Source organism: Labrus bergylta, chromosome 6, assembly GCF_963930695.1.
Source record: "Labrus bergylta chromosome 6, fLabBer1.1, whole genome shotgun sequence".
Classification (NCBI taxonomy): Eukaryota; Metazoa; Chordata; class Actinopteri; order Labriformes; family Labridae; genus Labrus; species Labrus bergylta.
In genome coordinates, this window is record NC_089200.1 from 20,762,182 (window position 1) to 20,780,507 (window position 18,326).

Below are 18,326 nucleotides of genomic sequence, written 5' to 3' on the forward strand. Positions count from 1 at the left end.
GAAAGGTTCACCACACCCATAATGACACTGGATAACTTTAAAGAGAATTCCAACATTGGTATCGTTGTGGAGTATTGTTTGGCTGAGTCAGCCAGAGAAACAAAAGAAGTTTAATGAGACGATTCAAGAAATGTGGATACTTTATTGACAATTATCTCATCAACAAAGAGCAAAAGCTAAAGCTGCACACAAATCTGCATCTTTTTAGAAAAATATATTATGGACAAATTGTGTATCTTGATTGGGTTATTTATAAACAAAGAGTAAAGGTTTGCATAGACAATGTGGATAATTATGTAAAGTATAAGGCTTCTGTGATTAGTTATTTTTTTATGCCCTTAATCCTACTGCAATCCTTGTATTATTAGATATATGCAATAAGAAGCAGGTAATTATACGCTCTGCAGTTGCTTAAAATAAATTCCATCAAAAATAAAGTCTCAATAAAGGATAATAAAAAAAGAATCAAAATTCAAATGCTGGATTCTCTCTGTCTCCCCATGCTGGTGAATCAGATACGATTGCATCTCCTGCAAAATTCAGAAATAAGAATGAATATATGAATAGTACAAGATGCTGTCTGTGATAGTGTGAAACTGCACGGGACAACTGCAGTACCTCTTACCTCTTTTCTTAAACCGCTTAATAATCAAGAAAGCCAGGCCTATCAGGAGAAGAGGAACGGCAACAGAGGCTGCTCCCACACCCGTGTACGTCAGCAGGGCAGTCCCCAATGGCATACCAACCACTGAAACACATAAAGGTTACAGGAAATGCAAGTTTTATATGCTTCATATATCATAGTTTGTTATTTATTTGCAATCCTTAGAATCATGCTAAAGGTCTGGACTTCAACTTTATCTATTTCAAGAAGTTCAGAACAAATGACCATACAGTTTTGTACTGACATTCATACCAAGTGGACTGAATGACATCAGTGATCTGCATTTGTGTTCTATGTATTTGCTGCCTAGAAGCGTACATTTCATGTTTTTAAGAAGAATGTCTAGAAATGTTTGTATTGTTTGCCATGGAATTTGCAATAAGAGCCACCTCACAATGAATTCTGACCACTTTAGTGAGTACTTGCCTTCCACTCTAGCGCCACCATCAGTTAGAAAATGACCTATCAAACTCAAATGGCGTTTGTATTTTTCTCTCAATACCAAATGCAATCATGCTAACATACTATATCAACCATATGAATACGGTAAGCAATATATCATTGTTATTGTCAACTATGGAGCTATTATTGTGGCAAAACTATTTGAATATGCGTTCACAGATCCACAAAAGCGTAAATAGATCCACAAATGCGTAATCTAATCTGCAAATATGTAGACCAATTTCGAAATATTTACTTATTTAGTAATGGCAGTGAACTTTTTCAGCTGTAAATCCTGAAAATACACACAAACGATCGCTTACAACTGAGGCGGGCCTCTCCATTGGCTCTCATTTTACACGTGACTTTTTCAACACTCCTGCCGTGCAAGATCCACAAATGTATGATACATTAGATACACATCTCTGCAAATGTGTGTCTGACAATCTGTGAACACAGTAGTGGGGTTTGTTGACCTGATCCAGATTAGTTTACGCATTTGTGGATCTTTTTACACTTTTGTGGATCTGTGCACGCAAATTCAAATAGTTTTGCCACAATAATAGCTCCATAGTCAACATTTGAGAACCGATTTACCTGTGCAGTGAGGTAGATTGTCATTCCATAACCCGCCAGAGGAGCAAAACAGCACATCCGTACCCTTCAGAGAGAATCCCTCTTTGCATGTGAAATTACACTGGGAGCCAAAGCTGTAATCTCCCAGAGGATGTGAGCAGTTCATTGAGAGGATTAAAGACAGGGCATGAATGGTACCACACTGTACAGCTGAAGATCAGGAAAGAAAAATGGAATTGTAATCAATGAATAAGGAATATTAAAAGAAATTGTAGATGTGAACTCATGCAGGGCACTCACGCTGGCAGGTGGGGAGATCCTGAGACCAGCGACCTGAGGTATTACATGTCAGAGATTGCTTTCCTTTCAGCCTGAAGCCTTCATTACATTCAAAGTCACAGAGGGAGCCAAAACTGAAAGGTAAGTATGGATGGCTGCAATTCATCCTCCCGTGTTGTGGAGCTTTGACCAGAAGGGGGCATGGTTGTGCTGTGGATGATATTGCACAAACATCATTTGAAGACCAAACAATCCTCTTGGAAGTGCAGCTCTGTGATATTATGAGATTTTACCCAGACAGCGGGGAATTGTACGGCTCCACATGCCCAGAGAGTTGCACTCATTTTCTGCCATCCCATTCAGGACAAATCCTTTCTTGCAAGTCGTTGTACAATGAGAGCCAAATCTGAACTCTCCATGAGGACCAGAGCAGTGTAAGGAGCCATGAGAGGGAGAGCTCCGAGTGAGACACATCTTAGCTAAAGAGAGATACAGACAGAGACAAGAAATAATTTTTAAGATCCATTCATGATAAAGAAACCCAGTCAAGACAAAGGACTCTACAAATGATATTTTCAACTGATATTATCAACAGATTGTGAGCAACGAGGAAGAGACACCAATAGTGTGTATTTAAGAGCTTTACATTCTAACAAACAGTCAAGCTACCTGAACCATTAAATTGTTGTAATTATTGGCTCAGAATAATTAAGGGAGCCATTAGGTGGAGAGTTTAATAAATTACACGTCTTCCCTTAAAGTTACACTGAGAGGGATAGGTGCTTACAGACACATTAAACAAATCAAATAATAGAAAGGGAGACTGTTGATGAGCTGAAGGACCAACATATATTTACATTTCTTCTGAGTACTTCAGCATCTAGCCAGCTGTTGTCATACCTTGGCAAAAAGGAACTTCATGACTCCAATTCCCCTGTGATAAACATTTTGTCATGTTTGCACCAACCATGTCAAATCCTTGCACACATTTTACAGTGCACATAGAGCCATAGCTGTATTCTGCTAAAGGGTCTTGGCATTGCATGGAGGCATATGGTGGAGCCTTCAGACTGTTGCACTGTACGACTGGAGGAGAAGAAAACTGATTAGTCATCAGAGCAGTGCACTAATTGAGGCACAGACAATTTGTGTTGTTTTAAGACAGAGCTGACATTATCTCTGCGACCAACCTTGACATGTCGGTGTAGGATTGCTCCATTGTCCTGAGGCCAGACAGGTGAGTGTGTTGTCTCCAGTCAGGTTGTAGCCTTCCTGGCAGGTGAAGTTACACTTTGAGCCAAAAGAGAATGGCCCCAAAGTGTCCACACATGACATGTTGCCCGTTACAGGAAACAGAATGGGGGAACATTTTTTCACTGTGGTGGGAAACAAATATAAAACACAAAGTCCACTCAATGGAAGTCAATGTCCTGAAACATGTCAGTGTATTATGACTTGCCTTTTATAAACATAACATGAGCATAATTTACAGTCATGGGAAACAGTAACTGGCTACCCACTCTAAGTTATAATGTTGTTTTCCCAATGTTTGCATAAATGGGTGTTAAGTGAAGTGATAACGTGTGACCCTGCTCTAATCTGCTTTACAGTCTAGACAGGATATGACTTTACATACATTTTTAATGAGTAATAAGTAATAAGTAATGAGTCACTTTACCAGTGCATGCTGGGACACTGTCTGTCCATTTGCCAGTATGGTCACAACGTATCTGGTCCTGTCCTCTGAGCTCATAGCCTTCATTACACCTGACCTCACAGGTGGAGTTGTAGCTGTAATGTGCGACGGGGTGGCTGCAGTTCATATTACCTGAGCTGATGTTCACGTGGTCTAGATCTGGACACGTTTTAACTTAGACAGACAGGGACAAATATTTTTCTCATAACCTGTGCATTCGAAATAACATTTATCTTTGATACAGTTGGCATTGAGTAGTTATACCTCGACACAGAGGAACAGGGTGGTTCCATTGACCACTAGCTTGGCAAAGCAATCGGGAAACTCCTATCAACTGGAAGCCGAGTTCACATTGGAAATGGCAGGAAGAGTTGAAACGACTAAACCCATAGGGATTGATATACGAATGAGAACCATGCTCTGGGTCCAGCAAGGGCTCGCATGCAATTGCTGAAACAAAAAAAGTAGACAAAGACATGTTTAGATCTTCACAAAAAGAGGTCATGGCTGTTTTGAATACATTCTGACACCTTTTCTTACCCTCTTGACAGCTTGATCCAGTAAAACCAGGATGGCACTTACAGGTGTAGTTCCCAATAGTCTCAACACAGTCTGCATGGGCATTGCAGGAATCCTTTGTGCAAGACTCTGCATGCATACAGAAAAATTCTATGATAAGTCTACAGAAGTCTGTTAAATAGTTGTACATAAAAAATAAAGGGTGTTTTACCCGCGTAGCAGAGGGTTCCCTTCTTCCTGTGACAGGGCTCATTGTTCCACTTCCCTGGGTCTGTATCCCTCTTAATGTATATCTCCACACAGCTGTTAGCTGCAATGTTATCTGGCTCATTTTGTGCCCAATTCTGAGCTTCTTGGGGTACCTTGTTTTTGCTTGGAGCCCAAATCCACTCTCCCTCCTCTTTTTTAATGCCTATCCAGTAATAGTTTTTCGTAAATAGTAGCCGTTTGTTGAGGAAGTCATTTTCCTCCTGGTTCCTGATGGACACCATATCTGTGAAGTGCTGCTGGCACCACTGACGGGCCTCAAGCCATCTGCGGTTTGAACTGATGTTGTAGGACCATGCCTGTGCTCCTCCTCTGCTGCTCAGGTCTGAAGTCAGAGAAATGATCAATAAGACAGAACTGCACTGGCAAAGCTGAAAAAAAAAGTTAACTGAAAGAGCAGACCTACCTAGGGCAAAAACAAGGAGTGCAGCAATCAGCATCATGAGAGGCTAGTTTAGGTTACAGACCATCAATTCTTAAAACATCTGAAATAAAAACAGAGAGAATTGTGTCCAGCTGCATGTAGGAGAAAAAGTGCAAAATCATTAATCACAACACTTACACTGACATATGAAGTGTCTTACCATTTGATGTGTCCTTAGTCACTTGTTGTTGCTGCTGTATTTACTCTACAGTGCTAATGTTTTTTTCTTTAACTGACCTTCAGCCAATGAGCCAACAACCAATTTTGTAATATCTCTTTTTCTGTAACTTCCCTTCAGGAAGGGCACTACTTTATCACACATAACAGTTTTGAAACATACTCACTGATCCAGAAAAGCCCGCACATAGAGACACTATTATTTTTGCGTATTTATTTACTTTACTGAGTTAATACATGCACAATTAAATAATGTAACTTCACACTGCAAGCTCTTTAGCCATGCAGGTCTATAGACATAGCTTAAATGTAAAGTTGCCTAAATTGGGCAGATATGCTTAGCTAACCTACCTTCCTTGCATAGAGGAATTCAGAGTACATAGGGGTGGGTTTATTCATAAACAAAGTACAAAAATTATAATAGTGTTCATGCAAATAGGTCATGGTACATATATTTTAATGAAACATTGAATACATTGCAGTCATCCTTCATCCCAGTGCCTCACTAGTAAGACTTGAAAATTCCTCAGGCTGCCTGTGAATGACAATCAGATCAACATTGAAGGGACACTGACAGTCACAGTAAAAAAGTAGTTTTAGACAGCCATGAATTGTAACATTCAAGTAAATTAACTTTTCAAATACTAAATGTGTATAATTGGGTGGAGCTGCCTTGGTCAAGTACATTTCAACACTGACCTTGCTTGGGCAAGTCTCCTTCCTGTGAGAAATGAACAGACAAAATCACGATAGAGGTTTGATGTAATAACATTTGCTTGCATCACTTATATGAAATTGAGAAATACTGACTCTTTCTGTGCTTCATCCAGCACATACAGATGCAGCAGAGGGCTGAGAGGGCTCCACACCCAGTCACAGCCAACAGAGCCTTTTTGTAGCCTGAAAGAATTCATCATTAGGATTTGTATCTCTGTAAACATACTTGACTCTTCAAAATCAAATTGTCAAATAATTACTTGCACAAGTAGGTCTTGGGCCGCTCCAAACCCCTGTGAGCCCACATGTTACAGCTGGCGAGCCTATCATCAGGAAGCCTGAGTAGCATTCATAGCGACAGGTTGAGTTGAATTTCCTGTTTCCTTTGGAGCAGCTCAGGTATCCATTATCAGGCTGAGAGAGAGGGCATTCCACAGCTAGGGGGACATACAGGTCAAAGTTTATCAAAGATGCAGTTATATAACATCTGTTGTGAAAATAAAAACATTTTTCAAAGCACATACAGTACATGCTGATGCAGGTTTTTTGATGAATGTTTTAAGTGTGATCCTCAGCCTGACCTCAGGAAACGGAGGAAGCAGATGCAATACTTGCAATGACAATGTTAAGATTAAGATTAGGAATAATTGTCATATTCTAAAGAATCCCAGTGTGAGTCAGTTAACTATTAAAATGTTATTCTTTGGAAGGAGATAGATAAAAAACCTACACAGGAAAATAAAAAGACTCACTCAGACTGAAATTCCACTTTTGTGATGATGCTGTTTGTCTTACAGAAAAAAACAGCAATGTCCATTACCTCATGCTGATCTTAAACTTTCAACTATTATGACATGTTAGGAAACATATCCGTTAAGAACCAAATATCAATTCACGTTTCATCTAAAGTATGCCCAAGTACTTAGCCAACTATGGCTCTTTATCTTTATATTCCAGGTTATTCATTTATTTCAGAATTTAAGCAAACTTTGCTTTTTTGCTCATTTTGGCTAGTGTACAATGTACAGATCAAAAATAGCTGGAAGATGCTATAAATCACCACTGCAGCCATTCCCCTCTGATCGCATGCTCAGGATTTGAAGCTAAAATGACAAATTATCATCATACCATCTGTAGCTTGGTAAGACACTAAAAGACAATAAAAAATGAATATGCCTAGCAACATTGGTATGACCCAATAACTACATCAAAGAACAGCTAAGGTTTGCTATATATAAACATGGACAAAGTCCCAGTGACCTCACCCATTGAAAACTGATGTGGACTTTAAAAGCTCATCGATGGTGGTCACCATATTGGAAATGCTGTATGTCTGCACCTAACTTTCTGTCAACATAACACCAGATAAAGAGCTAGAGATGAGGAGGGTCTTAAGCCTCTTGACAGACAGCAACACCACACCTGCCTATGAGTCAGGTCAGCCAGACTCCTTCATATTAACAACTCTATAAAATCACAATGGATTCATTATATAAAAATTCACCTCCCATACAGTGTGTGCTAAAAAAAAACGTGAGCTATTCAGACTAAAATTGTTTTGTAGAACCAGGCTGCATACATGTAAATTTATTTAAAAAAACAAAAAACTAAAGGCCATATTTGAATGGGTGTGTATGTGACTTTCAAGGCTTCTGCAACCAGCCTCAAATTGGACACTCAAGAAACTGCAGTTTAATTTCACTTCCATAATGGCTTTATTTTGAACACCAAAATCTGTCATAGTCCTTTTAACTGCAACTGTTTTACAAAATCATTACTTCAAACTCAGCATTTTGCAAAATACGTTAAAAGACAGTAACCAAAGAAAAAAATGTGACTTGTTTTCAGAAATAGAATAGAATATAATAGAATTACTTTATTGATCCCAAACTGGGAAATTGTGGTGTTACAGCAGCATGTTATCAAACAGAAAGCCTTTTCCTTACCTGTTTGGCACCTGTCCCCCTCATATCCAGGTTCACAGAGGCAGGTTATGTTTTCAATGGTCTCCTGGCATCTTCCTCTGTCGCATGATGTTTCATTACATTGAGCTGGTAGGGAAAAAATCTCTATACTTTAACCCCCTCTTCCACTTAACAAGCTGCAACAACCTTTTAACCAATCTTATTTTTTACATACCTTTGTAACAAGCAGCATATTTTTTATTAGCACATTTCTCATCGTTCCACTTTCCTCTGTTTGCGTCGTTGTTCACGTAGATCTCCACACAAAACTCTGTGCTGTGATTGTTATTGGGTTCTTTTGGTGCCCATGACTCATTACCTATCCATGTGCTGTTATTCCCAATCCAGGTCCAGGTTTCATTCTTGTGTTGTTTAGTGATTCCTATCCAATAGTACTTTTTTTTGATTGGCAGCTTTTTGACCAGGTAGTTGTTCTCATCCTGGTTTTGGATGACCACCATATCTGTGTGCCGCTCCTGGCACCACTCTCTTGCAACTGTCCAGTTCATGGTCGTTTTTGAGTAATGATATGTCCAGCCAAAGGTAGCCTCGGTTAAGAAGCTACCTGATACAAAATATGACAGACATAAAGTTTAGGACAACTACTGTGATAATTTAAGGGACGCCATCAAGTTCACATTTTGATTTAATGTCAAAACTGAAACTTACCAAGGAGAAATGTTAATGTCAACTTCATTTTAACACCTGTTGTCTTTTCAAAGAAAATAATAATCGTAACACAAAAATGGCAAATATCATCATGAAAAAAGGTGACAAAGGATTTGCATACCTGCCCAGTATTGGTTTCGGAAAGGCGCTGCTGAAAAATCTGTATGAGTCCTGTTAGTTTGCTTCAGGCACACACCAGTGTTACGCTTTTATAGTTCTCTCAGGCTATTCATTTCTACATTGTCATAATACCTGGATGTTTACAGTACAGGGTGTATGCAAGTGATGAATGATGAATTAATAGCTGACTTCATGACTTGTTATACTTGTATAGACCTTCTGGGAAATACCACTTTTTCTGGAAAAGTTCAGGCAAATTTGTCACATCTATTTCTGAATCTGCTGAAAAGCTGATGCAGAAAAGAAGACTCGGTTTTGTGAAATAAGCCAAGGTAATGTTCTCTGAAACCAATCATCTCAGCAGTATAGTATGACACTTCCTTTCTTGCATGCCTCTCACTGTTATATAATTACTAATCTCTGCCAGTACCATTGTAATGAAGGACACAAAAACAGACAAGAGGTCAATGTTGTATTGCTTCTGAAACTGCTGAGAAAACAACTGATAAACTGTAAAGTCAGCACTTTAGTCTCTAAAATCAGGGGGGTAATAGGCTTATGTGGCTTTAGTAGTAGATGTCTAACCTTTTTCAATGGCTTATTAGTGCAGACTGGATACATGCCTTACAGTACATGTTTTCCATTCTACATGTAGTCTATCTGTAATACGAGTACCACTTTCACACTTTGATATCAGAGTTTGCGATGTAAAGTGTCCATCAGTTTTAGCTAATCCATTCATACACATTGTGTATATCTACTAAAGCAGTGTGTGAATGTGTATGACCAACAGAATCGCTGCTTGGGGCCCCAGAGGGCTAACAAACCTATTCCAAAGCAGTGGCCCAAAATATTCAACTTTTGCAATGACAGTAAGAAACCTCCCTGAGGGGGCCCCATATGATAGCACTCACTCTTGTTGCCCTGCTAACCGTTGCATGCATTACTGCTGTGAAACCAAAGTTTTTCAATGAAAGTCAACTAAGAATAATGAAGAGGAATGATCCGTAAAAAAAAAGGAAAAAGTGGAAGAGGAGTAAGCGTGGGGACGCTGGCAGAGATAATGGGGATGAACGCTGGTTGGAGGGCCCCCAATTGATTTTGCCTAGGGCCCCAATAGACTCTAGAATCACCACTGATGACAAAGCAGTGTGTAAATGTGTAAGAATGAGTTAAAACTGGGGTTCAGTGTTTTGCCCAAGGACACTTCAACATGTGACTGCAGTAGCTGGGGATCAAACCCCAGACCTTCACGATGAGAGACGACCGACACTACTACTCAGCCACAGCACAGACAGGACTTTAGTTTAAATCAACTATATGTCTTACAACTGTTTAACAACAGCTCTTAGCTTTTTATGTATTTTAATGTAGTTAATTTCCTTTTTTTGTTCACTTTAAATTTTTACTTTCGACATTTCTCTTCTTTTTGACTGCTTACACATACAATATAATACATATAAGCTTATACAATTAAGAAGATGCCAGTCAATTTTGTTAATTTTGAAAGTAAAAAAAACCAACACATTTTATACTTAAATATTTGTAGTTAAAGTAGATATGATTACAAAATTCATGCCTCCCATGCAAAACTTAGTCCAAGTTGGGCCACCCCTGTAAAAAAATATCGTCTCTGCCCTTGGTTTTAGGATGTATATATGAAGCCTTTTTATGTAAATTGTGGTTTGTAATTTTGGGCAACACAGATAAAGACAGCTTGATGTGATTAGTCATGATATTAAGAGCGGGTTGTAAGCAGTTTCTGGATGTCCATGTTTTTAGCTTGCCTGATTCCAAGAAAGTTATTTGTTGGACTCAACTTAAGTTAATGCATATTTTATTGTTTGTGAATTGTACTTTGTCTGTGTGTGTCTCCTTAACTTTGTGTTTTTACTGCTGCCTGTCTTGGCCAGGTCTCAGATAAAAGGTGTGTCATTCTCAATGGGAATAACCTGGTTAAATAAAGTTTAAATACATAAATAAATAAATATAAAAATGACCCAGAGTAAATGATAGTTTGATGTTTTATTATGAGGCAGCACATCGTAATTCACACAGAAATATGACTAAATATACAGTATGAATGCAACCTGATAAATAGAACATAAATAATGACATCAATAGAGTGAAATGATTCACAGTCATTGAGGAGGTTATCAACCATGTTGTTATGAAACATTTACATTAACATGGATAAAGCCACCTTTCCAGAATGCTCATAAAGCTGAAGAACAATGTGTTCCATGTAAAACTCCCCTTGGGAGGAAATATGTGTCAGAACAACATAACAGAGTACATCATGAAATTCAATAAAACATAACAGAAAAATGAAATGCAACGGTTTAAAAAATACCTTTTCTCTTACTGACCACAGGTTTTCATACTGTTACAAATTAGCCCCATTGCTCGAGCTATTATGACTGGTACTTTACATACAGTGATGATAAAGATATATAAAAGCTGAGGAGTAATTGACCTAGATGAGGCTGTCAATGCTGTTTTTGTAGGTCTGTGGGGGAGGCTCTATCTCAGAGTTGCTGCAAGAAAGAAAAACAAAATGAGCACTGCAAAATAAACAAATCATTTGTGAAAAGGAAAACAAATTATTTAAGATAAATCAAATGCTTTACTAACCTATTCAACTCAAACTTGTTTGCTTTCTGCTTCAGTTTTCTCAGGATCCACATGGCCAGAGACAGACCGGATAAGAGAGTACCCCCTGCTGCCACACCAGAGGCAATGGCCGTAATCTGAGCAGTTGGAGCTATTAAAATAATAAAATCATGTAAATATGTACACTCAGGATTAAAAATGTAATGTTCTTTTTAAATGTCTTCTTGGATTTTCTTTACTCTTCTGCGCTTTACCTTGGCATGTGGGTTTCTCTGCTGTCCAGTTGCCATTGCGATCACAGATCAGCAGGTCATGTCCTTCTAATGAGTAACCTTGGCCGCAGATGAAGGAGCACTGTGAGTTGTACTCTTGCCAGTTTGAACAGTTGATTTCACCGTTTTCAAGCTCTTCGAGAACAGGACATCTCACAGCTGTGGGAAAAGATAGCAAAAATTTAGATATTGACCATCATTATACGGTATTTAAAAAAAACTGAGCTTGTTTATTTACACAAAATTAACTACTGCCTAGACATATTAAGAAAGTTGTGTTTAAGCTAACACAAGAACACAATTGATTTAGTGTGCTGGTATTGACAGAACTAAATGAAAAACAAATGTGCCTAATAGTAAAGAAAGGGGTTGGATTGGACTTAAAGCGCCCCCTCACCTTCACAGTGAGGCATCTTCTCACTCCACTCTGCTGCAGACGTGCACGTTGCCCTGCTTGACCCCACCAGGCGGTAGCCCGAGGAACATCTGAAGCTGCAGGTGCTTCCTTGGCTGAACGGCAGATCTGCATTGTCTCCACAGTTGACAACCCCATTCTCTAGCTCCTTGAGATCAGGACACTGAACAGCTGCAATTCAGAGGATCAGAAGATGCTTTCTTTTTAGAAATGCAGCCAATAAAAGAACATTATAAAGATTTTCCTTAGTGATATGACACTAGCCAAAAATCTAAAAGAAATGGACGTACCAACACAATAAGGCTGAGAGTCATTCCAATTTCCTGACCCTTCACATTGCAGAGTGTTGGAGGAAGATCCAGCAATAACATAACCTTCAACACAAGAGAACACACATGTGGAGTTGTAGCTGGAGGAGCCCAGAGAAGAGCACTGCATTGATCCTCTTGATGGAGGCGACAGCTTCTGACACTGAACCACTGTGGAGAACGGGAGCAGAAAACCCATTACAGCAGGCTGCATCATTGCGATAATAAAATGTATTTGCTTTCAATGGGATTAATATGAGGTTACATATGTAATATCTTTTGAAACTCACATTCACACGTAGGAGGCTGCTCTGACCACTTTCCTAAGGCCGTGCATGTCTGGGGTCCTTGTGCACTCAGCAGATATCCTTCCTCGCAGGAATACTGGCACGAGGAATTGAACGAGAAGTCTCCATATTTGTGAGTGCAATGTACTTTTCCTTTATGTGGGTTGAACACCTCGTCTTTGTTACACAGAACAACTGAAAACAGAGAAAACAAGACACAATAAGATATCAAGTCCTGGATTTAAGGGACTTAAAGTAACATGGAAGTAAAAGGAAGATTAACATGACTGTATTTTTTTTTTTTACCATGCTCGCACTTCTCTCCGTAAAAGCCTTCATGGCAAACACATTTGTGGCTGTTGATGGTTTCCACACAGTCTCCATGAAGACACGAGTCGTTCTTACAGGCAGCTGGGAAATAAACCATCACTCATTATCTATTTACTAAAAATGAACATAAATATGAAAAATAAGCATCTAAATGTACCTGTTAATATAAGATTTATATAAGATTTGCTCACCTGTGTAGCAAAGAGCAGTCTTTGACTTTGAGCATCTCTCATCATTCCACTTTCCTGGCTGCTGATCCCTTTTGATGTACATCTCCACACAGTCCTCATTTGACCAAGAACCCTTCCCATTCTTTCCATTGTTGGGTTCCCCCTTTGCCCAGTTGGTCGCTTCTTCTGTCAGAGCCTTGTTGGTCCCTACCCAGGTCCACACATCATTGACCTTGCGGATGCCGATCCAATAGTAGGTGGGTTTTTTGGGAAGCCACAATTTGAGATATTCAATCTCCTCCTGGTTCTGGATGGCCACCATGTCTGTGTAGTTTGTCTGGCACCAGGTCCGAGCTTTCTGCCAGTTCATGGTGCTATTTGAGTAGACGTAGGACCAGCAGTCTACACTAGACCATATGCACAGCACTGAGGATGGAGGAAAAAGACAGAGATGTAAGGAATACAGGTGGATTTAAAAAAAAAAAATGGAAACGTTATGTTTGCAGAAGATTTACATACTTGAGCATAGAAAGGTCAAGCTGATCCATGAGGAAGAGGTCTTAGATCCTCGAGTGTGAAGTAATCCAAAACAGAACTCCTGTAGAAATAGTGAGGAAAAAATGACAAATATTATACCATAAATGTATCTCTGATCCAAGCAAAAATTAAAGACATTTGCACTTAAATTGGTACATCTAACTCACCATGTTCAGTGATACTGTATGTGTGATAGCCTGCAAAAGACTCTTCAGTCTGAGCACAAAACAGGATGAATGAATTCTGAGGCTTATGTGCCGATGTTCCTGCTTTTATACACATTGTGCTGCTCCCGTTTTCCTGGAAGCTCTCATCACAGCCGGACGTTTCACTGGAAATCCCCCCCTCCCTTAATTACAAGGTGGTCCTTGGGAACTTTCCCTCTCTCTTTTTTCTTGTCTTTGTTAAATATTACTTTTACTTTTATTGACAGTCAATATATTATTGACAATGGAAAGTATACATGTCTATGAAAGTTTTGTTTGTAAAGTTTTAAGGGATTTATTCTCTTTTCAGTATTGTATGCTACATAGCTTTTAAAATAATCATTTAATTTTCATTTTTTACACTTACTCCATTTGACTACTTTTGATGCTTACTTTTTAAATGTAAGTTGTCTTTTTTTAAACTATATGATCCTGTACACTACTCTTGCTAAGCAGCACCAAAAAATCACAACATTTCGGTCCCTCTGAACCTCTGTCAAGTGTGTTCAGTGTGGACCGAAATGTTACTTCTCTCTAATAAATTGGGGATGCTTAGCAAGAGTGGTGTGCAGGATTATTTTCTTTTCAAGTGAGAATTTGTTGTCCTACACATCTACTTCATGAGATAGTTTGGTGTGCAAACACCTCCTGAAAAACTGAAAACTATGATAAAATGATTTACTAAATTTCACTTGTTAATAGAAGAAAGTGGCTCCAGCTCGACCAACTTGAAAATTAAATGCTGTTGACATTATTGTAAAATGTTACCTATATGTCATTAAATTTTGTCAGATAGAAAATAATGTTACCCAAGGAAATGGGCCATTCTTGTTTTGCTTATTAGATAATATTTCTATGGCAATCTTTATTCAAGCATTTTTCTGTGTCGTTGAGGAAGATGTAGCATTTAATATATAATCTGACAAGACACCAAAAATAAAAATGAAACAAAATCAATGTTGATTCCAATTTTTGACACTCCCAGGCTATGATAATCCCACCACAAAAAAATCTATTTTTGGACGTATGGGATGGAAAATTATTCACTTTTTGTGTTTTTTGTCTTATTTTGAAATCAAGTTCTAATTATAAAACTGGCATTTTTGATGGGTTACATTTCAGAAACACAATGAATATTTGCTATGTATGGTAAGAGCTGAAGTTGTAAATAGTATCCACATTTAAAAAAAAAAAATTGGAATCATGCATTAATAGATAATATTTCAATTGCCGTCTTTATCTAAGCATTTTTCTGTGTCGTTGGGGCGAAAAGTGCGACACATAGGGTTGTAGGAGGGTTAAATACATTACCCTGTTAATCCTTCTGCACTTTGTCTTAAAATTAAATATCAATCATTAACATGTATTGGATATTTGTCTTAGTTCTATTGGTACATTTACAAAAGTAAATCATATCATTGCTTGTCTAACAATGTGCTCATGTACAGACAATGCACAAATTTGGCTACTTGGCAAGACTAACTAATACCTCCTAATGAGAAAGTGAAAGGTTTTCTGAGGAATTGGTAATAACACTCTTATCAAAGTGAGAGATGACTAAGAGGAAATGACTGTCTTGCAGGTTTTTGAAATCCTGAGAGCTGATTAGGCCGAGGGTTTGAGAGAGATTTAGACTTTCTCTCTCCTTTCATCCATTTGGGTTTGAACTTTTGAGATATTTTTGTGCTAATGAAAACAAAGAGTTTTATTGTTGGCAGCAATAATGAGACTGTCGAGTCAGTAAATCCATTTGGACCACTGTGATTTTAAGCTTTATCTGGACATGATGATTAATTGGATTGATGCATTTTAACAGTCGAACACAGTGTGCTTACAGACAGTCTGAGATACAACATGCTTTTCATAGTTCAGATTAATGAACTGACTTGTCCTTTCAAAGGATGTGCTCATCCAAAGAAGAAGGTGGTTAACAAAACAATGCAGCTGCAAACAACAGACACTTTACTGGTATATCTTATGACTGTTCAGGGACGGGAAGCGTTGTGCAGAGGCAGAGGCGCCTGCTGGCTGCGAGAGAGTTCATATCCTTCCTCTTTGACCCGAGGCACCGGATAGTATAGCCACTGTTGCTTTACACCTCTTAACCTCCACCCCTTCCGAAAGAAAAATTATATGAACTTCCTCATTAACTCGAATAGAACAAGACCCAAGGGAGAAAAATCATTTTTTTTCAAAGTGTTTGATTTGTGCTCTTTTAACATGATTTTATTTTCATTCATCCTGCAGTCTTTTGAAGTTCATCATGCATTGAAAAACTTAGTTTTCATGTCATTTTAAGGACTCAATGAATATGAGGTTTAAGGTCATTCCAGAGCATCATGAATAGGAGAGAAATTAGGTACTCAAGTCCCTGTAAAAAAAATGTTTTGATCTACACAATAAAATAAAAGTAATGGGAAAAAAATACAAGACTTAAAAGTAAAAATAAAAACGTTACATTAATTATGTATCAAAATTGTGATATGAGTGTAGAACACTTAGCCAAGTGGCACATTATGGATTTAACAATATCATCAATAAAACAGACGGCAACATTATGAAAACAGGTAGCATAGATTTAACAATAAGTAGCCTAATAAACACTAACATGGTTATTTTTGTAATATTATTATATCCATATGGGGGAAAAGTCTAACTACACTTCAAAGGGACCTTGTTTCTAACTGCAGACAATATTTTAAGTACAGTAGGAAGATATTGTCAACATTAATAGATTCGAGAAAATAAAAGCGTGCCTTCAGTCCATTTGGCATGATGGAAGCAGGAATCTCCCTCCCAGAGAGAGGTCTCACACTGTCTCACATACCTTTCTTTTGGCTTAAAACCAAACACTTGATGATTTCAGATCAAATAGATTAACCATCACCATTGACCCTGCCCTGCTGTAATCTTAAGGCCTCCTGAAACAAAAGCAGCATCTCACAACCAGGTGAACCATCAACCAGGTCTTCCTGATTGACACGAGCAGCAGTCTCCTGGGTAAAAAAGGGGCTTGCCAACATCGGAAGTATTGTTGATTTCTTTCCAGGACTCTGTGCTGGCATGGTAAACGTTGTCAAGCTACTTTGGTACTTTTTTAAAGTATAGGCTTTACGATTCAAATGGTTACCCTTTGATACCACTAGGGGTCGACAGTTTGCGAGCTCCCATTTGTCTTTAACAGTGAAGGCCGCGTGCTTCATTTGCACTGTCCCTTTAAGTGGGACATAGACGTGCTGATCCAAATAAAGGCGAATAAATGTGAGCTTCCTCCATGTTGTCTATCCTCGGTAGACCTCTGATCGGTTTGAGAGGGTCTGCTGGCCCCTTCAGTAAAGCTTTAGTCGCAATGGCAGACGCCCTGGCTAAAATCCCCGATGTGGAGATCGATCCAGAAGGAACCTTTAAGTACATTCTGGTCAGAGTGAAAGTAAAAGATGGCGATGTGCATAAAGACATAGTCCGAGGCACAAAAAGTGCAGAGTATCACAGTAAGTTTAACAGGCTATACTCTACTCTACTCGTGATTTCTTGCAGAATATTAATGGGCTAATTAAAGACGTCAGAAAACCGGTCTTTACGTTCAGCGTGCACACGTGCATGAATAGTGCACAGACAAGCACAGGAAATGTTTGCCAACCAAACCCATACGCAAATTTATATAGCCTCGCAGATATTGAAGAGAACAGCTTTAGAAGAGACCAGACACAAATTGCTAAGTTTGCTCATTCCTCCAAAACTGCATGCTTATTTGTCTGTAAACTTGATTGTATGTTTTAAGATTAACAGGATGAGTTGCCTTCTTTCCAGATCACATATTTGAGAAGGTCAACCCAGCTATGGAGGCCTTGGGGATGGAGTGTAAATGTCTTGGAGGAGGGAAGATAGAGCACAACAACCAAGATAAAAAACTAAGGGTGTTTGGGGAATCCACTGTAAGTTAATGTGATTTTAAGAAACAATGTCAGCTTTATTTAAATACACTGCAGTGTTTAAATGTGTCCAAGTAAATGATTCATTTATTCATTTTCAGGCGTTTGGTAAAGCAGACCACTCCGTGTCCGTGGAGAAGTTGAAGAGCACCTTCAGCGACTATGAGATCACCTGGTCTGATGACAAAAAATAGAGTTTAAATCAGCATCTGGCTTCATATGTCTGCTTTTATTTACGAGTTCTGTTTTTAGAAAACCACATGTTAATGCTTTCATCCTCCTGTAGCCTACAACCATTCTTTGATTCAAATACACCATTCTGCATTTCACTGTTTGCCCCTTTTTTGACTACAGGCTTTATCATTTTAAACCACCTATAAGAAGTGGAAACAGAAATACATGGACACAAACATCATTCCCCCTTAAAATAGAAGGATTCATATATATGCTCCTTTATTTTTTTTATTTTTTATTTTTCAAATTAACAATTTAAGGCCAGGTGCCAAGCGTAAAGTCCACACAGGAAGGGGTGAGCCAGTTGGAAACACTAACATCCTATGAGGGGAATGTTTCTTGTTTAAAGGAAAATAAACCAAGGAGGTGAGATTAGCTTTCACTTGATGTCAAAATGCTTTCAGTTTCTTCTTCAAGTAGCCTAAATTCCACTTTCCACTCAATATTATCTATATTTTCCTCTCGATTATAATTAGTAAATTAGTATACATTTTTATTCTAGCTACTAT

General features: G+C 38.5%; 3 protein-coding genes across 4 annotated transcripts; 1 reads left to right on the forward strand and 2 right to left on the reverse strand.

The window, feature by feature from the left end:
* Nucleotides 1-122: 122 nt before the first annotated feature.
* LOC109994332 (P-selectin) lies at nucleotides 123-13,685 on the reverse strand. Its single transcript, XM_065956329.1, has 21 exons — nucleotides 13,613-13,685; nucleotides 13,428-13,506; nucleotides 12,930-13,334; nucleotides 12,715-12,819; nucleotides 12,412-12,603; nucleotides 12,104-12,292; nucleotides 11,796-11,984; nucleotides 11,381-11,557; nucleotides 11,148-11,277; nucleotides 11,001-11,050; nucleotides 4,387-4,767; nucleotides 4,197-4,304; nucleotides 3,921-4,106; nucleotides 3,639-3,830; nucleotides 3,151-3,336; nucleotides 2,861-3,046; nucleotides 2,254-2,439; nucleotides 1,982-2,170; nucleotides 1,703-1,891; nucleotides 626-748; nucleotides 123-530 (listed from the first exon to the last, which is right to left on the reverse strand). The coding sequence occupies exons 1-21, from the start codon at nucleotides 13,613-13,615 to the stop codon at nucleotides 466-468; spliced, it is 3,510 nt and encodes a 1,169-aa protein (XP_065812401.1). The 5' UTR covers nucleotides 13,616-13,685; the 3' UTR covers nucleotides 123-465.
* sele (selectin E) lies at nucleotides 5,420-8,611 on the reverse strand. 2 transcript variants are annotated; one of them, XM_029280014.2, is made up of 8 exons: nucleotides 8,515-8,611; nucleotides 8,394-8,436; nucleotides 7,900-8,289; nucleotides 7,707-7,811; nucleotides 6,021-6,197; nucleotides 5,854-5,943; nucleotides 5,743-5,764; nucleotides 5,420-5,578 (listed from the first exon to the last, which is right to left on the reverse strand). In XM_029280014.2, exons 2-8 carry the CDS (start codon nucleotides 8,419-8,421, stop codon nucleotides 5,533-5,535), a joined length of 858 nt encoding a protein of 285 aa, XP_029135847.1. In that variant the 5' UTR covers nucleotides 8,422-8,436; nucleotides 8,515-8,611; the 3' UTR covers nucleotides 5,420-5,532. The 2 variants fall into 2 exon arrangements, with proteins under 2 accessions (XP_029135847.1, XP_020503285.1); XM_020647629.3 differs by having other exon boundaries at nucleotides 7,900-8,285; nucleotides 8,515-8,571.
* A 3,196-nt stretch (nucleotides 13,686-16,881) lies between the features above and the next one.
* si:dkey-51e6.1 lies at nucleotides 16,882-17,912 on the forward strand. Its single transcript, XM_020647584.3, has 3 exons — nucleotides 16,882-17,142; nucleotides 17,462-17,586; nucleotides 17,685-17,912. Exons 1-3 carry the CDS (start codon nucleotides 16,926-16,928, stop codon nucleotides 17,775-17,777), a joined length of 435 nt encoding a protein of 144 aa, XP_020503240.1. The 5' UTR covers nucleotides 16,882-16,925; the 3' UTR covers nucleotides 17,778-17,912.
* The last annotated feature ends 414 nt before the right edge of the window (nucleotides 17,913-18,326 follow it).